The 17,636-nt window shown below is 34.4% G+C and overlaps 1 protein-coding gene across 1 annotated transcript; it reads right to left on the bottom strand.

The window, feature by feature from the left end:
* Positions 1-797: 797 nt before the first annotated feature.
* Positions 798-17,038, bottom strand: LOC142357277 (uncharacterized). The gene is made up of 4 exons (XM_075408928.1): positions 16,923-17,038; positions 15,278-16,082; positions 6,783-6,952; positions 798-1,387 (listed from the first exon to the last, which is right to left on the bottom strand). The coding sequence occupies exons 2-4, from the start codon at positions 15,973-15,975 to the stop codon at positions 798-800; spliced, it is 1,458 nt and encodes a 485-aa protein (XP_075265043.1). The 5' UTR covers positions 15,976-16,082; positions 16,923-17,038.
* Between the last annotated feature and the right edge of the window lie 598 nt (positions 17,039-17,636).

Genomic DNA, 17,636 nt, shown 5'->3' with positions numbered 1-17,636 from the left:
TTGTCCATTAAATTACGTGAAGCAACCAAAAATTGGTGACACAGTGCTCAAAAAGTGAAGCTTCTAAATGACAAGCAAAGTCGATAATTGTCGGAAAATTTACATTTCATCACCAAGTGCTTCATTAATTTTTTATTTTGTAATTGAAAATTTTGTCTGTTTATCTAATAAAGTTTTAGTGCCAATCTTAGCAGATAACCATTATTTAAAAGATTTTGCAGATAGCTGTCTAGCTTTGTTTAAAATACTACGAGCAGTACTACGATTTTTTGATACTATAAAGGGACTTATAATAAAAATAAATTGTTGTGGAGTACGCTGGACATTTGTTTGCAACATGTATGCTTTAAATCAAATAACATAATATGAAATCTACTTGAAAGGACATCAATAGGTCCAAGAAGTCCTAGTCAAGTGATGACCAGTACCATTACTATGAGTATCGACGTAATCAACAATGTCAATCTATAGTCTTGCGCTAACAGCGCGCTATATTAACACACACGAAACCCCGAAATAAACTCGCTAGACAACTACTTTTCGGTAGTTATTTTAAATGATTTCACCCTCTTTTCAATCCACAAATAACTCGATACATCAAAAGTGAATCTTTTGTGTTTACCCCCCCCCCCCCCCCCGCTTAGTTCCTGCACATTATTTGCACCCCCATGACCACGTGCGATATTTGCACCCCAAAGCTACGTTATTCCAAATATATCCAAGGTGGATGGGTTTGGGCAAACGGAAAAGATCACAACCGAATAGCAATAAGTTGTCTAGTATAATTTTTGAGGTTCTCAATTAAGTTTGTAGTTGTCACAAACGACTGTTGTTTGACTGATTTGTGAGTCACAGTATACCAAGTATATCACGCCCCCGGGGGAAGTACAAATACACTCTTTTCCCAGCTGATAATTAGCCAGAGTTACGGATGTGCCCAGCCACGTCGAATTTGTGACCTCAATATAAGTGCTGTCGAATTTATCCGCAGTTCCGTCATTTTTGTAGAGGATAATCGGTCCAGGACCATTCAAATGGGTTTCCGAGACCCTCATACCAGTCCAGAAAAGAGTTCCGCCTGAAGTTATCGAATGTGAACAAAAATAGTGGAGGCCTGTGAAAGAAGTCATGCCCATCTGTGAACAACCTTGCTCGTGTTGCAGTGACGTCATTAAGCTTGCTTCTTGACCCATCGCGATTTCGAGAGAGTAAGTTTCTTGTGACTCTCCAATACATGAGAGACCATAACAAATTCTGCTTCGGTAGCGCCCTGTTACTCCCCGGCCATAGCAAAAGTGTTCAACTCTGTACGTCCATTTCCCCCATTCTGACCACGATGCAGCGCCGGGGGAAAAAGCCACATGATAAATTGGTGCACTCGCGTAGGCTGTTAAAAAGTAACGGCTCAAATTTTTAAGAACAAATGTTTTAATTTTCTTAAAAAAACTTCATGTACCAGTCTGGCAAGGTAACGGGTACCTTCAAACTCGTGAACTTGTATTCCTAACTTCATTTAATATCTTTTTTTTTTCAAAGAAAAACTAACATCCTCATTTTTCTTAGATCAGATAAAATTTTGCTTGTTTCCCATAAAATGTTTCCGGTTTACACACTGCATAACATTCTCTGGGTTTTGATATTTAAAATTTTTCTGTGTGGTTTGACATTGTGTGGATATGAACCCACAATTTCTTCAATTCCGGAGTAAGTAATTTGTTTTCGAACGTTAAAAAATCTGGACTAAAATCTGGTGAATGCACGAAAATCTAAACATGATCTAAAGGAAGTCGGGTAAACGCAAGAAGTCTTGATAGAGACACACACGCACGAAGAATGCACAGCAAATTTTAACGGTTCTAAAGTCTGGATACGATTGAAGCAAAAAGTCGACAACTTGGACACAAGCACTGTTGAACGCACAATGAACTTGCAAAAATGTTTATCAACTCTTGAAAGACTAGACATGGCTCTTTCCTTTTTGGGCAGTCCGGACTTAAGGAGTTTCCATCTGCGACCTCGGCCTGGGCAACTGAGAACAAGTTAATTATCATAACATCCGATTGCATCTCATGCAAGAAAAATAGTGATAGTTGGTTTAAAAGTTGTTATAAGATACTAGATATTGACTAGTTCTTTTTCAACATGCCATAATCAAATTTACACGACAAAAAATAAAAAGTTTGACAACGTGTACTCAAAAGTCAAACCACTCAGAAAAATTTTAAATATCAAAACCCAGAGAATGTTATGCAGTATAATCAAACCGGAAAAATTTTATGGGAAGCAAGCAAAATTATATCAGAATTAAGAAAAATGAGGATGTTAGTTTTTCTTTGTCAAATCAAATTATGCCAAGACTATCATTCTTGAATATCATTTTCATTCGCTCCGAAAACTAAAAAAGAAAGACATTTTAATGATCAGAGCTAGTCTGCTCCTATTTGAACAAAAGATAACACTTTCGTGTGAAAAATTTTCAGCTGGTCCTCGCAATATCAGCTGGCCTCCGATTTTCAATTTTAGATTTTTGATTAATATTCTTTTTTGTCAACAATATACTCCCTCTTCTAAGGAAAAGGCCAGGTTCGTTTTTGTTCTCCATTAGATTTCATTCATTGTCTTTTCGTCTTGTAAGTTTTTAATCACCTAGCATATAGTTTTTTAGCAACTAAGAACAACAAAACAAACAAAAACAAATTTTGTGGAAGATTCGTAACAAACATTACTGCCAAAATGATCATGCTAATGGAAGCTGCAGATGAAATCATTATAAATAGCAGACAACAATTAACATAGAACTGCTACTCCTTAATAGAACAGTTCTAGATTCAATAAACCTGAAGGCCCAATAGCTGAGAGAAAGGATCTTTTGATGGTATAAAACCAATGCAAGCTTTCAACCAATTAAGAAAATAAAAATTTCAGAATACGACAATAATAATTATATTTTTACAATAGATTTTAGTTATTTAATTGTGAAATCGGCCCATTATTAATGAGAAAATTCAAAGAACAGAAAACATATGCTACCTTGTTTATTGTGGTAGTTTTAAATATGACCAAGTTTGATTTGCAAAAGGAATCATAAGGAGTTGAATCAATGTCCAGATGAATCATATCAATAAACGAACCAGAAGTTTGCGGCGGGAAACTTCAACATTGGATAATTTTAGCTATTTAAAAATGTCCACAGTTTAGTACAGGAACAAAGTTGTGACCTGCTCAGCTAAAAATAATTGTGTTCATGTCACAAAAAATTGCCACCTCAACCAAATGCTTCTGAATTTAACTCAAAAAATAAATGAATTTAAAATTTGAATAACATTGATATTTTTTTATTAAATTATGTTGATTTGCTTCCATCTTAACTGTTCAGAACGTTTCAAATATCGAGACAGGTAACAATTAAGTGAATATTTTGGCTATCATCCTGCCAGTTGCAACGTAGTAAACTGAATTGGCCCCATTTTCTGTCTTTGCTTCTCTTGTGTGTTACCCCTCATTGGCAGAGTTTGATATTATAGTGTCTGATTAACATTCTTTTTCTTGTTGCTGCTCTTGGTAACTATCAATGTGTTGTAGATGATGCGTTAAGTAAAGTTCCTTCCGGTTTACATCTGTCATTTTTTGTTCTCTTCTTCATGTGTATGTACAATATAGGTTTGCTTCTAGAAACCCCTGTTGAGTGTTTCTTCGAATCTTGTGACTCAATAACAACAACCTGCCATTGAAAATATCTAGTTCACATAATCAGACCCGTCTTCATCATTTTCTCAACAAAGTCATTTATTGCTTTTTTGTGTACCTAAGTTTGCTTTGTTCCAAATCCCAATTCGTGCAAACCAGCGTTTTTGGCGGGTGCCATTTTATGTCTGTACGAAGCGTTGGTCGTCATTAAGATGTATAGCCACGTCGGTTCTACCAAAAGCACAATCACAATAAGTCCGCACCTTTTTTTTCTATAACGCGTACATCTTCAAACAATGCTCCCTGATTTTTTAAGTTTATGTCGGCTTGAGATCACGAGGATTTAAAACAATTCATTAATAACTACTGAATTTAAAATTTATTGCAACCCTTTTGAAACACTTTTAGCGTACCCTCCCTTGCCCGGTCCTTAGACCCACGAGCAAGTGAAATCAACCTGTCTTCAACATGCCAAAAAGTCTAGCGACTTCTTGGTTGCCAAAATCACTGTCGTTTTCCTGGCATCAAAAAGTTGTCGTCAACCGAGACACAAATAGCTTTGTGGCAGTCTGTTTCTGTTCGAGCTAGCAAAATGTGCTGTTCATGCTTCTGATGAATCATTCGCCGAAGAGGAAGTCAGCTGGCGTCATTTACCAGTTGTTAGCTGACTTTTCGAGCCATCAATTGATCTCTTTTGTTGACATAACAATATTTTCCCACCTGCTTTTCACTTCAGAATATTTGCAATAGTTCCGTGCTTAAAATATTGCCCAATAGGTAACTCATTTTGTTCTGATTATTCATTTTTTGTCTTTAGTAAGATACTTGCTCTTTGAAAGAACTTTTTTGACCGTTTCTAGTAGAATTTTTTGCATTGCCTTGTCTCAGATTCTATGGCGCGCCTCGTTGACAACCAACAAATTACAACTGGCCAGTGTCTTCATCTTTGCCTTGAGCCTTTCTACCATCATAAATAATTTATATTTTTTACATTCTCCGAGACTAATGTGAAGATTGGAGTACTAATAGCAAATCTACAGTGAGAAGTCTCATCTCACAAGTGACCTCGCTCAGCACCTTTCAATATGATTGGTACTCTGCCGCTTTTTGTTTTGTAACATAGGCCTTAATCGGACGGACTACATCCACGTGAAAAAGTTGCACCTGTTCTTCGTGTTCGTGTTCACCCATTATTACCTGTGGGTTCCTGACCACGTCAAATTGATTTACATGATTCCAACACATTTGTCATTTATTTATTGAACACTAAAAAATTGTGGGTGAGTTTCACAGCTATTAGCCCCAAACTGCTTTCGTCATGGTGTCCGTAAGCATGCACTCATTAAAAGATTCCTCGCAAGTGCGAAAAATTTTTTCTTTGTGGACGCGCCCCTGTATGACAAAGTATTTCAACCTCACTGCCAGACCATAAAGGACCATGGCTTTGAAAAGTGATTTTCACATTGATTTTCCTTCTTTTTTTCTAGGCTTGTTAGCTTCTGCTGTGACGAAGAAACTGTTCAATTATTTTTGTTGAAAAGTGTTTCAGCTTTAGCTTTTTCATATATACAAAATGCTGCTGGGTTTGTAACATGAATTATAACATGAAGTTTAAAAAACTAAGAAAAATCTTTACCGTAGAACATAGAGATATACACCAAATTTCTATTAATTGTTTAATAGGCTGTTTTTGATTTGGGAAATGAGAAAAGATCGAATTTTGCCCGTTTATACACCCATTATCAAAGAGAAATATCAAGATTCTAATAAAATCTTGAGGCTTGAAATTGAACAACTGTGGTTTTAAGTGTCTCGGAACTGGTTTGGTTTATTTCAACGGTATACCAGCCATAAAACCAACTGAAGTTAGCAATGGAGAACTCAACATTGGAGAACTTACAGCAAATAAACACTGTCTATATCAGAGCGAATGAGCAAAATATCGATCTTCTCAGCTGAACTGAACTTGGTTAATTTTGGTAGTTTTGTTGTTTTCAATTAACCGCAATTAAATTTTGTAATGACAAGTTAGACTTTATGTTAACTTTCAACTTATAAGTCTAATTAAATTGAATTCAATTTCTGGCAGAAAACTTCTTTTGGAACCTATCAAAATCCCTGTACCTGTTATGCGGCTACCCTATTGTTAGAAATGGACGGAGTATATAGTCACAAGCTTAAAAAGAACAACTAGTTTTGAGACAGATTCTATGAATCAATACTTTGTAGCAACTCTTGTCACTTGCAAATTTTTGCGCCCATTTAGAAATCACCCCGCCGTTGTTCTAGATTTCACTTTGACCTCTGATTGATAATCTTATTACGCACGCTAGTTATAAAAAATTTGCTATGCAAACGACCTAGAAAGCCAGTTACGCAATAGAAGTTACGCAGCGAAGTTAGGAAAATTGTGATAAACCTTTGAGATTTGGTCTATAACAAGATGCGGTTTAGTACTTCAAAAAAATAGTTACACTTAAGGTTATTGCACTGTGTGAAATTATCGTTTTCATTGTGAATGGATAAGATACAATGATAGCATCCTAATCGCAGTAAATTATCATGCTCTACCTATTACCTAAACTAACAAAAAAGTGGGTTTTGGTGAACTAGTTTTTCATCCAATCATAGGAGAGTATCAGGACATTTGTTTGGTGGCGACCAAATGAATTGGGTTAAAGTATATGACCTCATTTGGCTGCTTGAACCCCAATTGAGGTTACAATGACGTCACAGCCAATTTTATTGACAATTTAACTAGAAACAGAAGTTCACGAGTTTTTTTTAATAAAGTACGCGAAGTTGACGGCCGCATAACTCGTTTATTCGGATCTTTTCTGTTTGTGCCCCCCCCCCCCCCAGTACGTTATGCGCCCGCCAGTTACAGAGCACGTGCCATTGCATAGTAAATCATTATGTGAAAATATGACACGTGCGTCTGGGGGTGCAAATAATATGCGCCCACTAAGCTGGGGGGGGGGGGGCACAAACGGAAAAGATCCGTTTATTCTGTAATCGAAAAAAAAACGATTAACTTTGTATTACCCCTATTATCTTACCTATATTAAAGCCCTTTAATTTATCTGGCAGTTTACCTGTTTTTGGTGGTGAATCCCTTTTTCCAGCCAACAGACACGGATCTCTATTTCCAGCACTCGTCAGACTAAGATCCTGGCCGTTTTCAAAACACCCAATTTGGGACCCACTCCAAAAATTATAGGAGCCAGTGACGGAATTTCCAGTTGGGCCCAGTTCCGACTCAGAACTTAAAGAGCAAATATGACTTTTCCCATAAACAAAACTACGACAAATATTGTGACGCAAGCAGTTTAAAGCACACTGTGATAGTGTTACGTAATTAAGATGTTGCATAATGTTGCCATTTAGTTCATGTGATTCTGAATTCGTATTGTTTGGTGATAATGAAAATGAAAAGTAAGAAAATCTGACAATTTTTGAGTCCGAAAATTTAAAAATAACACAAATCAAAAGGAAAATATGTATAAGAAAAATCGTGTTAAACATCGCCATATTTCAGGCACTAATTTAATCTTAAAGAAATGGGCAGCTATACCCACCCTCGAGTTTTTAATATTTACTGGTTTTATACAAAAACAATTTGTTTTGTTTGCTGACGATCACAAAAACAAATGTGATTAATTTCGATAAATTGTTTTTAATATTAAAAAATTCAAAAGGGAGTGCTCAACAAATAGAAATCTTATTTAGGAATTGCTTGTACTTAATTTAATTATAAATCAGACAGAAAGAATTACTGACCCGCTGTTTATTTGGTAGAATTACTTCTTCCTCTTCGCCCTCTAAATTAGTTCAGACTCATTGCGCTCTCGTTTGAACTAAATTTTAAAATGCTGGACTGAAAACTCAAAATCAGTACTGTTTATTTGCTGAAAATTTGAATTAAGGCAAAACTTTTTAAAACTAAATGAACTCTGCAGCAGAACTGGTTGATTTGGGACGCTTAATAAAATTGTCGCTATGTTCGGTTATAGCTAGAGAAATATTACAAAACCGTCCGTTCTCATTGATATGTTCGATTTCAAGCATAGGAAATTGTTGGAAAATCGAGTTATTGGAGTGATAGCCGAGAGTTAAGGTGTGTGTGGTCACACGCTAATGATTGAGAGTTTAATCCCCTGCCTCTGTGAAGCTGTCTGTGTAAGGATGAGCTCTTACTTAATCATAGCTCCAGGTTGACCATAGCCTGACCAATGTTGGCTGGAATGATGGTACCACGTGAAAGTTTCAGACGCTAAAAAAAGTGGCTATAGTCACCATAAAAAAGCAATGGTGCTCATAAAAAGATCAGTGTGATACGTGGGGATTAATACGAAAATAGGACAGCTGAGAACAGGCTACTGCAGGCCTAATGCTCTTCTGCAGCGATAACGCAGGAACCGCAACTATTATCATTATTATTAGTTATAAATTGAAGAAAAGCCAGTATGTTCGGTTTCACAGCACAAAAAAACTTTTTAAACTTTGTTGATGTTTGATCACAGCCAATCAATTTGATCGTCAAGTAACCAGGTTGGAGCTAATATGGAGCAACCGAGCATTTGCCACCTTTCAGGCCTAATGATTTATTACTTTTCAAACACAGACAAGTTTTCTCATGTTCTTACTACAAAAATACCAAACAACTTCAAAAACAAAATCAGCCTTTTCCAAACTTTCTTATTTCTTACATATGAAAGGATTCAATTTTTGTACGTTTCTTGTTTTTTTTTATGTTCTAACAGACAAAGTTTTGCCATTTGTGTCAAATTTTGACATTTCTGTGGCTTTTGAAAAGAAATGTTAACACTTTGTTAGTGGGAGCCATTAGAAAACTTTTTCCATCGTCGCTGCTTCTGTTTTACGATATAAAATTTAGTTTTTTAGCTTAAATGGACTTGCCGAGATACGAACCCGAACTCTCAAACAAAAATTTTCATGTGACTGCAAGAAACACATTTGTGCGAGTTTATTTATACTCGGCATATCGCTGTTTTCCACACCAATGTAGTAAGATCAGGAAAGTAAGGGGTGCAAAAAGTCGGACATGCTCCAATTCTGGTATTGACGTCACTAGTTTACCCATTTTACAGTGTGCGAAAACTAGCGACAAGCGTAATTGACTCTTATCCCTTGCTCTCGATGTCAACTTAATCTAATCTTGTGATTCTGGGTCATTATTCACCATTTTTCCTATTGCTATTATCGCTAGATTTTGTTGTCGAAATTAGCGGCGGAGGAACGGCCGTTTGGTTGGTGACTTTCGCATTGTCGCTGGTTTCGTCAATTTTGCTCAAACACGAAAAACAGTTGAAATGCTGTTAATAAATTCTTATTAGTACAATGTTCTTGCAATGCTCGAAAGCTTTAATGTTGTGCAATGATCAGTATCTGCTTTATTTCATCCTGGGATATTTTTTTTGGAGTGACAAACTGCACTGATTGACAGTTTTTTCTTAAAAAACTGTTTTCCATGCTTTGAAACTTTCTTGTACCCTGAATGAAATCTAATAAGGTTCATAATGAAACAAAGATCAAATTGTGTGACAAAAATACAAAGGTAAATTCTTCAAATGGTTCACTCAACAAGTTTTAGGTTCAAGAAAGAAACATGGGCGCAAAATGACCTTTGGTCATATAATTCTAATCAGTTAAATTGATAGCCTCAGAGCACACTTTGAATATTTTTATAAAACAAATAGTTTTTTTCCATACCAAATGGGCGTAGCTATATCCAACCTCGCTCGAATTAAGAATTTAAACTGGTTTTATATGAAAACAATTTGTTTTGTTTGCTAACTATCACAAATACATTTGTCTAATCTTGATTAATTGTTTTTAATATTAAGAAATTAAAAAGGAGGTGATGAACAAATATAAATCTTATTTAGGAATTGGTTGTACTTAATTTAAATCAAAATCACACAAAAACATTTACTTGCCCGCTGTTTATTTGGTAAATTTTATTTCTTCCTGTTCGCCCTCTAAATTAGGTCAGGGTGCTTGCACTCTCGTTTGAACTAAATTTTAAAGTGCTGGACTCAAAAATCAAAATTTGTACGTTTGAGTTGCTGAAATTGGAATTAAGGCAAAAATTAACAATTAATTGGACCCTGCGCAAGGTCTGATTGATTTGGGACGCTTCATAAATTTTTTGCTACGTTCGATTATAGCTAGAAAAATTTTACTAACACCGTTCTCATTCGTATGTTAAAATTTCAATTGTAAGAAATTGTTTGAAAACTAAGTTATTGGCGTGATAGCCGAGAGGTAAGGTATGTGGTTCACACGCCAATGATAGAAAGTTTAATACCCTGCCTCTGTGAAACTGTCTGTGTAAGGATGAGCTCTTACTTAATCATAACTCCAGATTCACCATAGCCTGACCAATGTTGGCTGCAATGATGGTACCACGTGATAGTTTCAGACTCTATAAAAGTTGCGATAGTCACCATAAAAAAGCAATGGTGCTCATAGAGAGATTCAGATTGAATTGTGTGGAACAGTAAGAAAAATGAACAAATGAGAACAGGCTACTGTAGGCCTAATGCTGTTCTGCTGCAATTATCCCGGAAACACAACTGTGATTTCATTTGTATTATTATTATTATTGTGTTTATTATTATTATTATTATTATTATTATTATTATTTTTATTTTTATTATTATTATTATTATTATTATTATTTTTATTATTATTATTATTATTATTATTATTATTATTTTTATTATTATTATTATTATTATTATTATTATTATTATTATTAGTATTATTATTATTTTTATCATTATTATTATTATTATTATTATTTTAATTATTATTATTGTTATTATTATTATTTTTATTATAATTATTTTTATTATTATTTTTATTATTATTATTATTATTATTATTATTATTATTACTATTATTATTATTAATATTATTATTATTATTGTTATTATTATTAATGTTGTTATTATTAATATTACTATTTTTATTATTACTATTACTATTATTATTATTAATATTATTATTATTATTATTATTATTATTATTATTATTATTATTATTATTATTATTATTATTATTATTATTATTATTATTATTATTATTATTATTATTATTATTATTATTATTATTATTATTATTATTATTATTATTATTATTATTATTATTATTATTATTATTATTATTATTAGTAATAGTTTGAAGAAAAAACCAGTATGTTTGCTTTCTTAGCACAATCACTTTTTCCAATAAAACTTGGCTAAAATTTGATCACAACAAATCAATTTGATCGTCAAGTAGCCAAGATAATCTATACCAATGATCAACAACTTCGATACAATTAAAATACAATAACAATGAAAATTTCATTGTGTTGTATCTAGATACCTCAATGGGTAATGTTAAAAAACTTTAATAAAAATTGCGCCAGCTTTTGAAACGGCGATTCTCATACAAAAGTCATACATTAATTTTTGGGGATTAAATTTGCAGCATGGACACTTAAATGATTATAAACATCAAACTTAATTTTGCATATAGAGCAACCGGCCATTTGCCACGCTACAGGCCTAATGATTTCTTACTATTCAAACATAGACAAGCTTTCTCATGTCCCAAATACAAAAATACTAAAATAACTTTTGCCTACACAACCGATCATTTCAAAAACAAAACCAAAATTTTGTACATATGAATGGATTCAAATTTTTTTTTTTCATTTTTTGTATCTTTTTATGTTCTAACGAATGAAAATTTTGCCGTTTGTGTCAAATTTTGACATTTTTGTCGTTTTCGAAAGAAATGGGAACCATTTTGTTAGTGGGAAACTTTAGAATACTTTTTCCATCGTCGCTGCTTCTGTTATACGATATCAAATTTAGTTTTTCAGCTTAAATGGACTTGCCGAGATACGAACCCGAACTCTCAAACAAAAATTTTCATGTGACTGCAAGAAACACATTTGCGCGAGTATACTTATACTCGGCATATTGCTGTTTTCCACACCCATGTATTAAGATCAGGAAAGTAAGGGAGTGCGAAAAAGTCCGACATGCTCTAATTTTGGTATAGAGGTCACTAATTTACTCATTTAACAATGAGCGAAAACTAGCGACATGTGTAATTGACTGTAATCCCTCGACAATAATCTTATCCTTTGATTCTGGGTGATTGTACACAAATCTTCACATTGCTATTATCGCTAGATTTTAGTGTCGAATTTAGCGACGGAGGAACTGCCGTTTGCTTGGCGACTTTGGCATTGTCGCTGATTTCGGCAAATTTGTTCAAACACGAAAAACCATAGAAATGTTGTTGATAATAAGTTACCACTGCAATGTGTTTGCACCGTTCAAAAACTTTGTTGTGGTGCAATGATCAATGTTTGCTTTATTTCATCCTATGACAGTTTTTTTGAGTGACAAATTGCACTGATTGACAATTCTTTCTAAGAAAACGTTTTTGCCTGCTTCGACATTTTCAGCAGCAGTGACCTGAATTTTTATTGCCTCATTAACTAAACTGTTCAATTAATTATCTCTGCTCTGTCGGGACTTGCAATGCTACGCTGGGCCTGACGCCTTGGGTATAGATGAGGTCCACAACCGCCCCACTGGTTAACTACCACTAGCAGAGTAAGGGTAAATTAGCAAAGCGGACAGTCTAAGAAGTAGTATTGAGCCCTGAACAGGCCACCTTGAACACAAAACCAAAAAATAAGTTCTGAACTCCTTGCCAGTGCGATTTAAATTAGCGCAAGCAAGAGCTTGAGATGCGAGGTGTCGCGGTAGAGCATTGAATAGCGTTCTTGAAAGAAGGGAGCAGCGTGTCTGTCATTGTGACCCTGTGAAAAAATGGTTCTCATCACCTACTTCTCACTGTGGAAATGTCTCCAATTGACAAAAGATTGTATACCGATTCGAAAGTCAACTGAGGAACGCAAGTGAAATCGAGAAAAATAGATGTAGCTGTCCATTGAGTAGTGAATTGGCTAGACTACTAATAAGAGTCTCTTGTGAATGCAAAGCGCATCAAATAAAAAACCGTGTGAGTAATTTCAAGCGAATGCAAGGCTATAAAGATTGGTGTGTAGGGAATTTGAGATTAATGCTACGCTGTATGACTGAATGATGGTTGGTAGTGGAAGAGAACATTTCGTGCGATCCCTGCGCACAATAAGTATCTGAAAGGAAAACCAATCAAAAAAGTAAGGTCCAGACAAACTATATGTAGTGATGGTCAGAGAAAATTACACCACGAAGTAGCGTTACAACTGTGTTTGGAGAGCTAAAAAAGATAACGAGTGACTATACCACATGCATGATCCAGACAATACTTGCCCTGCTTATCCCGAAAGATGGTTGAGAGAGAAAAACAGATTCTTGAGGCCGTCGGTGAACAACCTCTCGGAGAGCAGGAGCCCAGATGATCCGTGTTAAACTAAGTTTAAGTCAAACTATCCAAAGTAGCCAATAAAAAAAAGTGTTAAAAGCATTTTACAAAAAACAGTTCTTATTCGTTACAATGAATATATGGATGTAATTTGTGAAAATGGTTGAAAAACTGAAAAGGATATGGTAAATTGGTACAACTTAAGAAGTATATTATTGTTATAATACTAATCGTTACCTGAATAGATAATTCACTGTTACATAATTTTTAATTACTGCAGCTCTACCTCAGTTCCATTTATCGCCCTATTCTTCCCTAAAATAGAAACGGACAATAACATTGCGAACAGCAGTGTGAGAATAATCGAGTGAGAATAATCGAGCAAATAGATTATCTGCGAGGAACTGACTGTTTTTGACCATAGGAGGAGGTGCTAATTATATATCATATCTATCAATAATAATTCTGATTTATGTGTAATTGAAAAGAAAGGAGAAGATGAAACTCAAGGTATTGTTCCAAGGTATTTGAAAATTTTTCGAAATCTTCATAGGAACGGTTGAGTTTGTAACATACGATGTCAATTTTTTTTCCAATAAAACAACAAATGTGCGACCAATTAAACAGTGGTATCAATTTTTGGAAAATTTTGCAACAATTTGGATGGAAGTGTCTAAGGTAAAATTTTCCCTTATTATATGGATTATTCTTATCAATTATTTAATCTTTATATTTTAATCTTTCTAATCAATAAAAACAACGAGGAATGACAAGTGTATGTAGTAAGATTGTCGCTCAATGCAGAATCATTAAAAAACAAAGAATTGTCCATTTTTGATTCATTTAATTTGATTAGCTCAAAATATAAAATGGCTACGTTTTTAAGGAAATCGGTTTTGATCCGTATGGCCAACGAATGATAGAACACAGTTTGGCCTGACCGATAAAACCGATAAAACTCTCATAATTCGCGATAAAACTTGATCCTTGGGGGAATTCCTAGCCTAGCCGATCACCTCTAGACAAGCCTCGTTTTTTCTTGACAACAATACAACTTTAACTTCAAAAAAATAGATAAAATATTTATGGTTTGTGTACAATTGATGCTAAAAGTATTCAATTATGTGGCTTATTCAGAAAATGGAATTGCAACAAATTAAGTTTTTTCAAGTTTTTTATCATATCATTCTTTTTCAATTGTTTATGGTTGAGTTGAGAAACATTAACTTCATTGGTTCCACTAAATATTATCTCGGTCCTCTCATTTCATGAAAAATAAATCAAATAATAAACTTTTCACAATAAAATCTTTCCTTAAGCTAAAGAAGCACGAAATTATATTGAATGCCTCACTGTCAATGCAAAAGCGTTGTTAAGTTATGCAAAAATTAATTATCAAATAGTAGACAAAACACTATCATGCGGTATACAAACAGTAAATATTAACTTGACTCATGAAAAAGTATTTCGTTGAAATATCCAGTCTTTGACATTTACAGCATATGTTTTATTCACATATTCTTTTGTGGGTTCATATTGAGAGAGGAAGGGGGAGCAATCGTCGGGCTGAATATGAGCGCAATTTCAAGATTTCGTTCATGGTGGGAAATATATTTTTCTACCAAAAAAGGCATATATAGACAATTGAACGTCTATGACATTTTAAATACATTTTTACATTTGGATACAATCCTTCCCTCCCCCCCCCCCCCCGTTTGTTAATTATACCCTATGTACCAAGTAATTTATTATTGGGGGGGGGGGGGGGGTGTGGGTGGGTGGGTCGAACAGATCTATACTTTATTGAAAAATTCTGGTTGCTCTTAGTTCACGCGTAAATCTCATTTTAGTTACTTTTTAATCATAAACCACGGGACTATCGACGTTTATTGCGCACAAATGAATTCACATATCGCGATGTGTAAAACAATGATTACCATAACTAGGTTCTACTTGTCGCGTACACACTAAACAAGGTTAAAGTACTGTTAAGATAATTAATTAAGATGTTAGAGTAAAAATTAAGGTTTTTTTGAAAGTAGTGAGGTCTTAAATTTTCAGGTAAAGTTCAGGTAAAGTTAGGGATAGTTAAGGTGAGTTAAGGAAAGGCAAATCTACCTTAACACTTATGGTGAGCTAGGATGATTTTTAAGGTAAAATTACCTTAACTTTATTTAGTGTGTATTTTCACCTTCCCTCAGCCTTTTTATAGTAATCACATATGATATTTGTCTCAGCTATAGACCCACTACACTTTCCCAGATTCAAAATACCCGTATCTGAGGTGTAAACACACTCTCTTATCCCCGATAGCAAATTCGAAATGAACAAAGTTGACAGCCATGAAAAATCTGTGACTGTTACATAAACACTATCCCATAAACCGTCATTTCCGTCATCCTTGTAAAGCAGAATAGTTCCTCCGATATCGTACAGATCCAAATCAACTTTCAAACCCGTCCAGAATATACTATCACCCGTTATTATGTCATACGCGCAAAAAAATTTCAGCCCAGTAAACGAGGATAAATTTGAAAACGCACATTCTTGTTCATTTTCCTCTAAAGGAACGATACTTTTCTGGGAACCGAAAGCGATGTCGAGGACGAATTCTTCTCGTGAATCTCCGAGACACGATATTGTGGGTTCGGTTGTGCAGTGTCGGGTTCTGAACCGACCAGTGACCCCATTTCCATAGCAGAAATCTTCGGTTGTGTACGTCCAATGTTGCCATTCCGACCAAATTCCGACAGCCGAAGTAGTTTCTAGAGCAGTAGTTTTTTCCACTGAGGTCGTTTTACCCTGTGTAGTTGTTTCCTTTGATGTTGCTGTAGTTGTTTCTATTGGACTTGTTTCTGTATACAATACCGCAGTAGTAGTAATTTCCATAGTTGTAGTTGTTTCATGAGCTAGGGTTGTTTCCAGAGGTGTAGCAGTTTCCAGAGATGAAGTAGTTTCTAGAGCTTCAGCGGTTCCCTGAGTTGAGGTTGTATCACCTAAAACATTTTCAATTAGTTGACATTGCAATCAAAACTTTAACACATTTTTCATCATTGACTGTGTACAATTTTTCGTATCAGTAGCTTAGAGAATAACGAGTAAATTATTTTGAGATTAAGTTTCAATTTTTGCGATCCTTGTATGACTATAAAGAAATCATTCAAATCATATATGACTTAATATGAAATAAAAAAACTTTTATGATGAGTGACCCAGGAATTTTCAGAACTATTCGACTGTTCTCAGAACTAACAAAGGATAAAAACTCTTTCGCAAAGGTCGGTCGATGTAAGAAGTTTAAAGAAATCAGTATGCATCTTAGAGAAAATTCTTCCATAAATAATTTCGAAATAAACGTTTGTGTTTGTGTTATCTCTGGAGTGACTTTTCCAGAGAGCCAAGAGGTGGCATTGCTCTTGCAGTGGCTCAATATTCGTAAACTTTTTTGACGTTGCTACAAAATTTCCAATTTTATCTCGGCGACTCAAAGTTTCAAAATTTTTTCAATTAAAAATAATAGCTTACTAGAAAAATATTATTCAAGATTAGTATTTACTGTGTTTTTGTAACTTAAGTGAGCTCAAAAAGCCTTTTATGAGCTCAAAAACGATCAAAAACAATCTTCTGCTTAGAGCTTACAAAACTGGTCCAAATTGGTCAATTAAAAATGCAAGCGTCAAATTTTTGGTCAAAAATTCATAAACGCTGAAAAATTGACAAACACTCAAAATTTCACTAAAAATGGTATTTTATGCAATTTCTATTACAGTTTTTGGCCCGGGTAATAAAAATGTAATAATAATCAATACGTAATAAAAATCAAGACTCCGGCTTACCTGTTTCTGTTTTTTTTCATGCTGATATATTGAAAATGTTAACTTTTGATGCTGATCTCAAGTAATTGATGTTGCTATTGTCAACAATTAATCGTAATGTTTCAATATCGTGCCGTTTCCAAGCGGTTTTTTCAGTCCAGATAATTTTTGAGGATATTTTCCGCTTGTATCCCTAACGCAGGTAAGTGGGTGCATATTCATTGCACCCCCAAGGAGCACTTGTCATATTTTATAACGCTATGATTTACTATGTAACTGCACGTCCTCTGTAATTGGGGGTGCATAACACACGGGGAGGTGGAAACGAAAAAAAAACTTTGTTTCAATCTGCAGGATAATAGAAGTCAAAATAAATGTGTTCTTTCTATAACAAATCCTAATAAATAATTGTATATAACAGCAAACAAGGAGAATGAAACAGAAGAGATGCAATCGAAAATCAGAGGACAAAAAATCTGTTTTTTTTTAACATATGTTTATCTAAAAGTTTGATCACGGGATGATAAGCAGCTCCAAAATCCCCATTGCAAATCAAAACTTCAGTTTTTGTTAATTTTTAAAGGTGGGCTTCAAAATGGCGACAGTTTACCACCAACACATCATAGGATCATAGGATTTTTAACGGTGTAGTGAGCAACACCATTATAGGATTTTAAAAATAAACGAACCCAAGTTATTTACCTCGTTGTTGCAAAATTTTGCTGAATCAATTCT

Source organism: Convolutriloba macropyga, unplaced genomic scaffold (genome assembly GCF_964194025.1).
Source record: "Convolutriloba macropyga unplaced genomic scaffold, txConMacr16.3 SCAFFOLD_5240, whole genome shotgun sequence".
NCBI lineage: Eukaryota > Metazoa > Xenacoelomorpha > Acoela > Convolutidae > Convolutriloba > Convolutriloba macropyga.
This window is presented reverse-complemented; position numbering and strand designations above follow the sequence as displayed.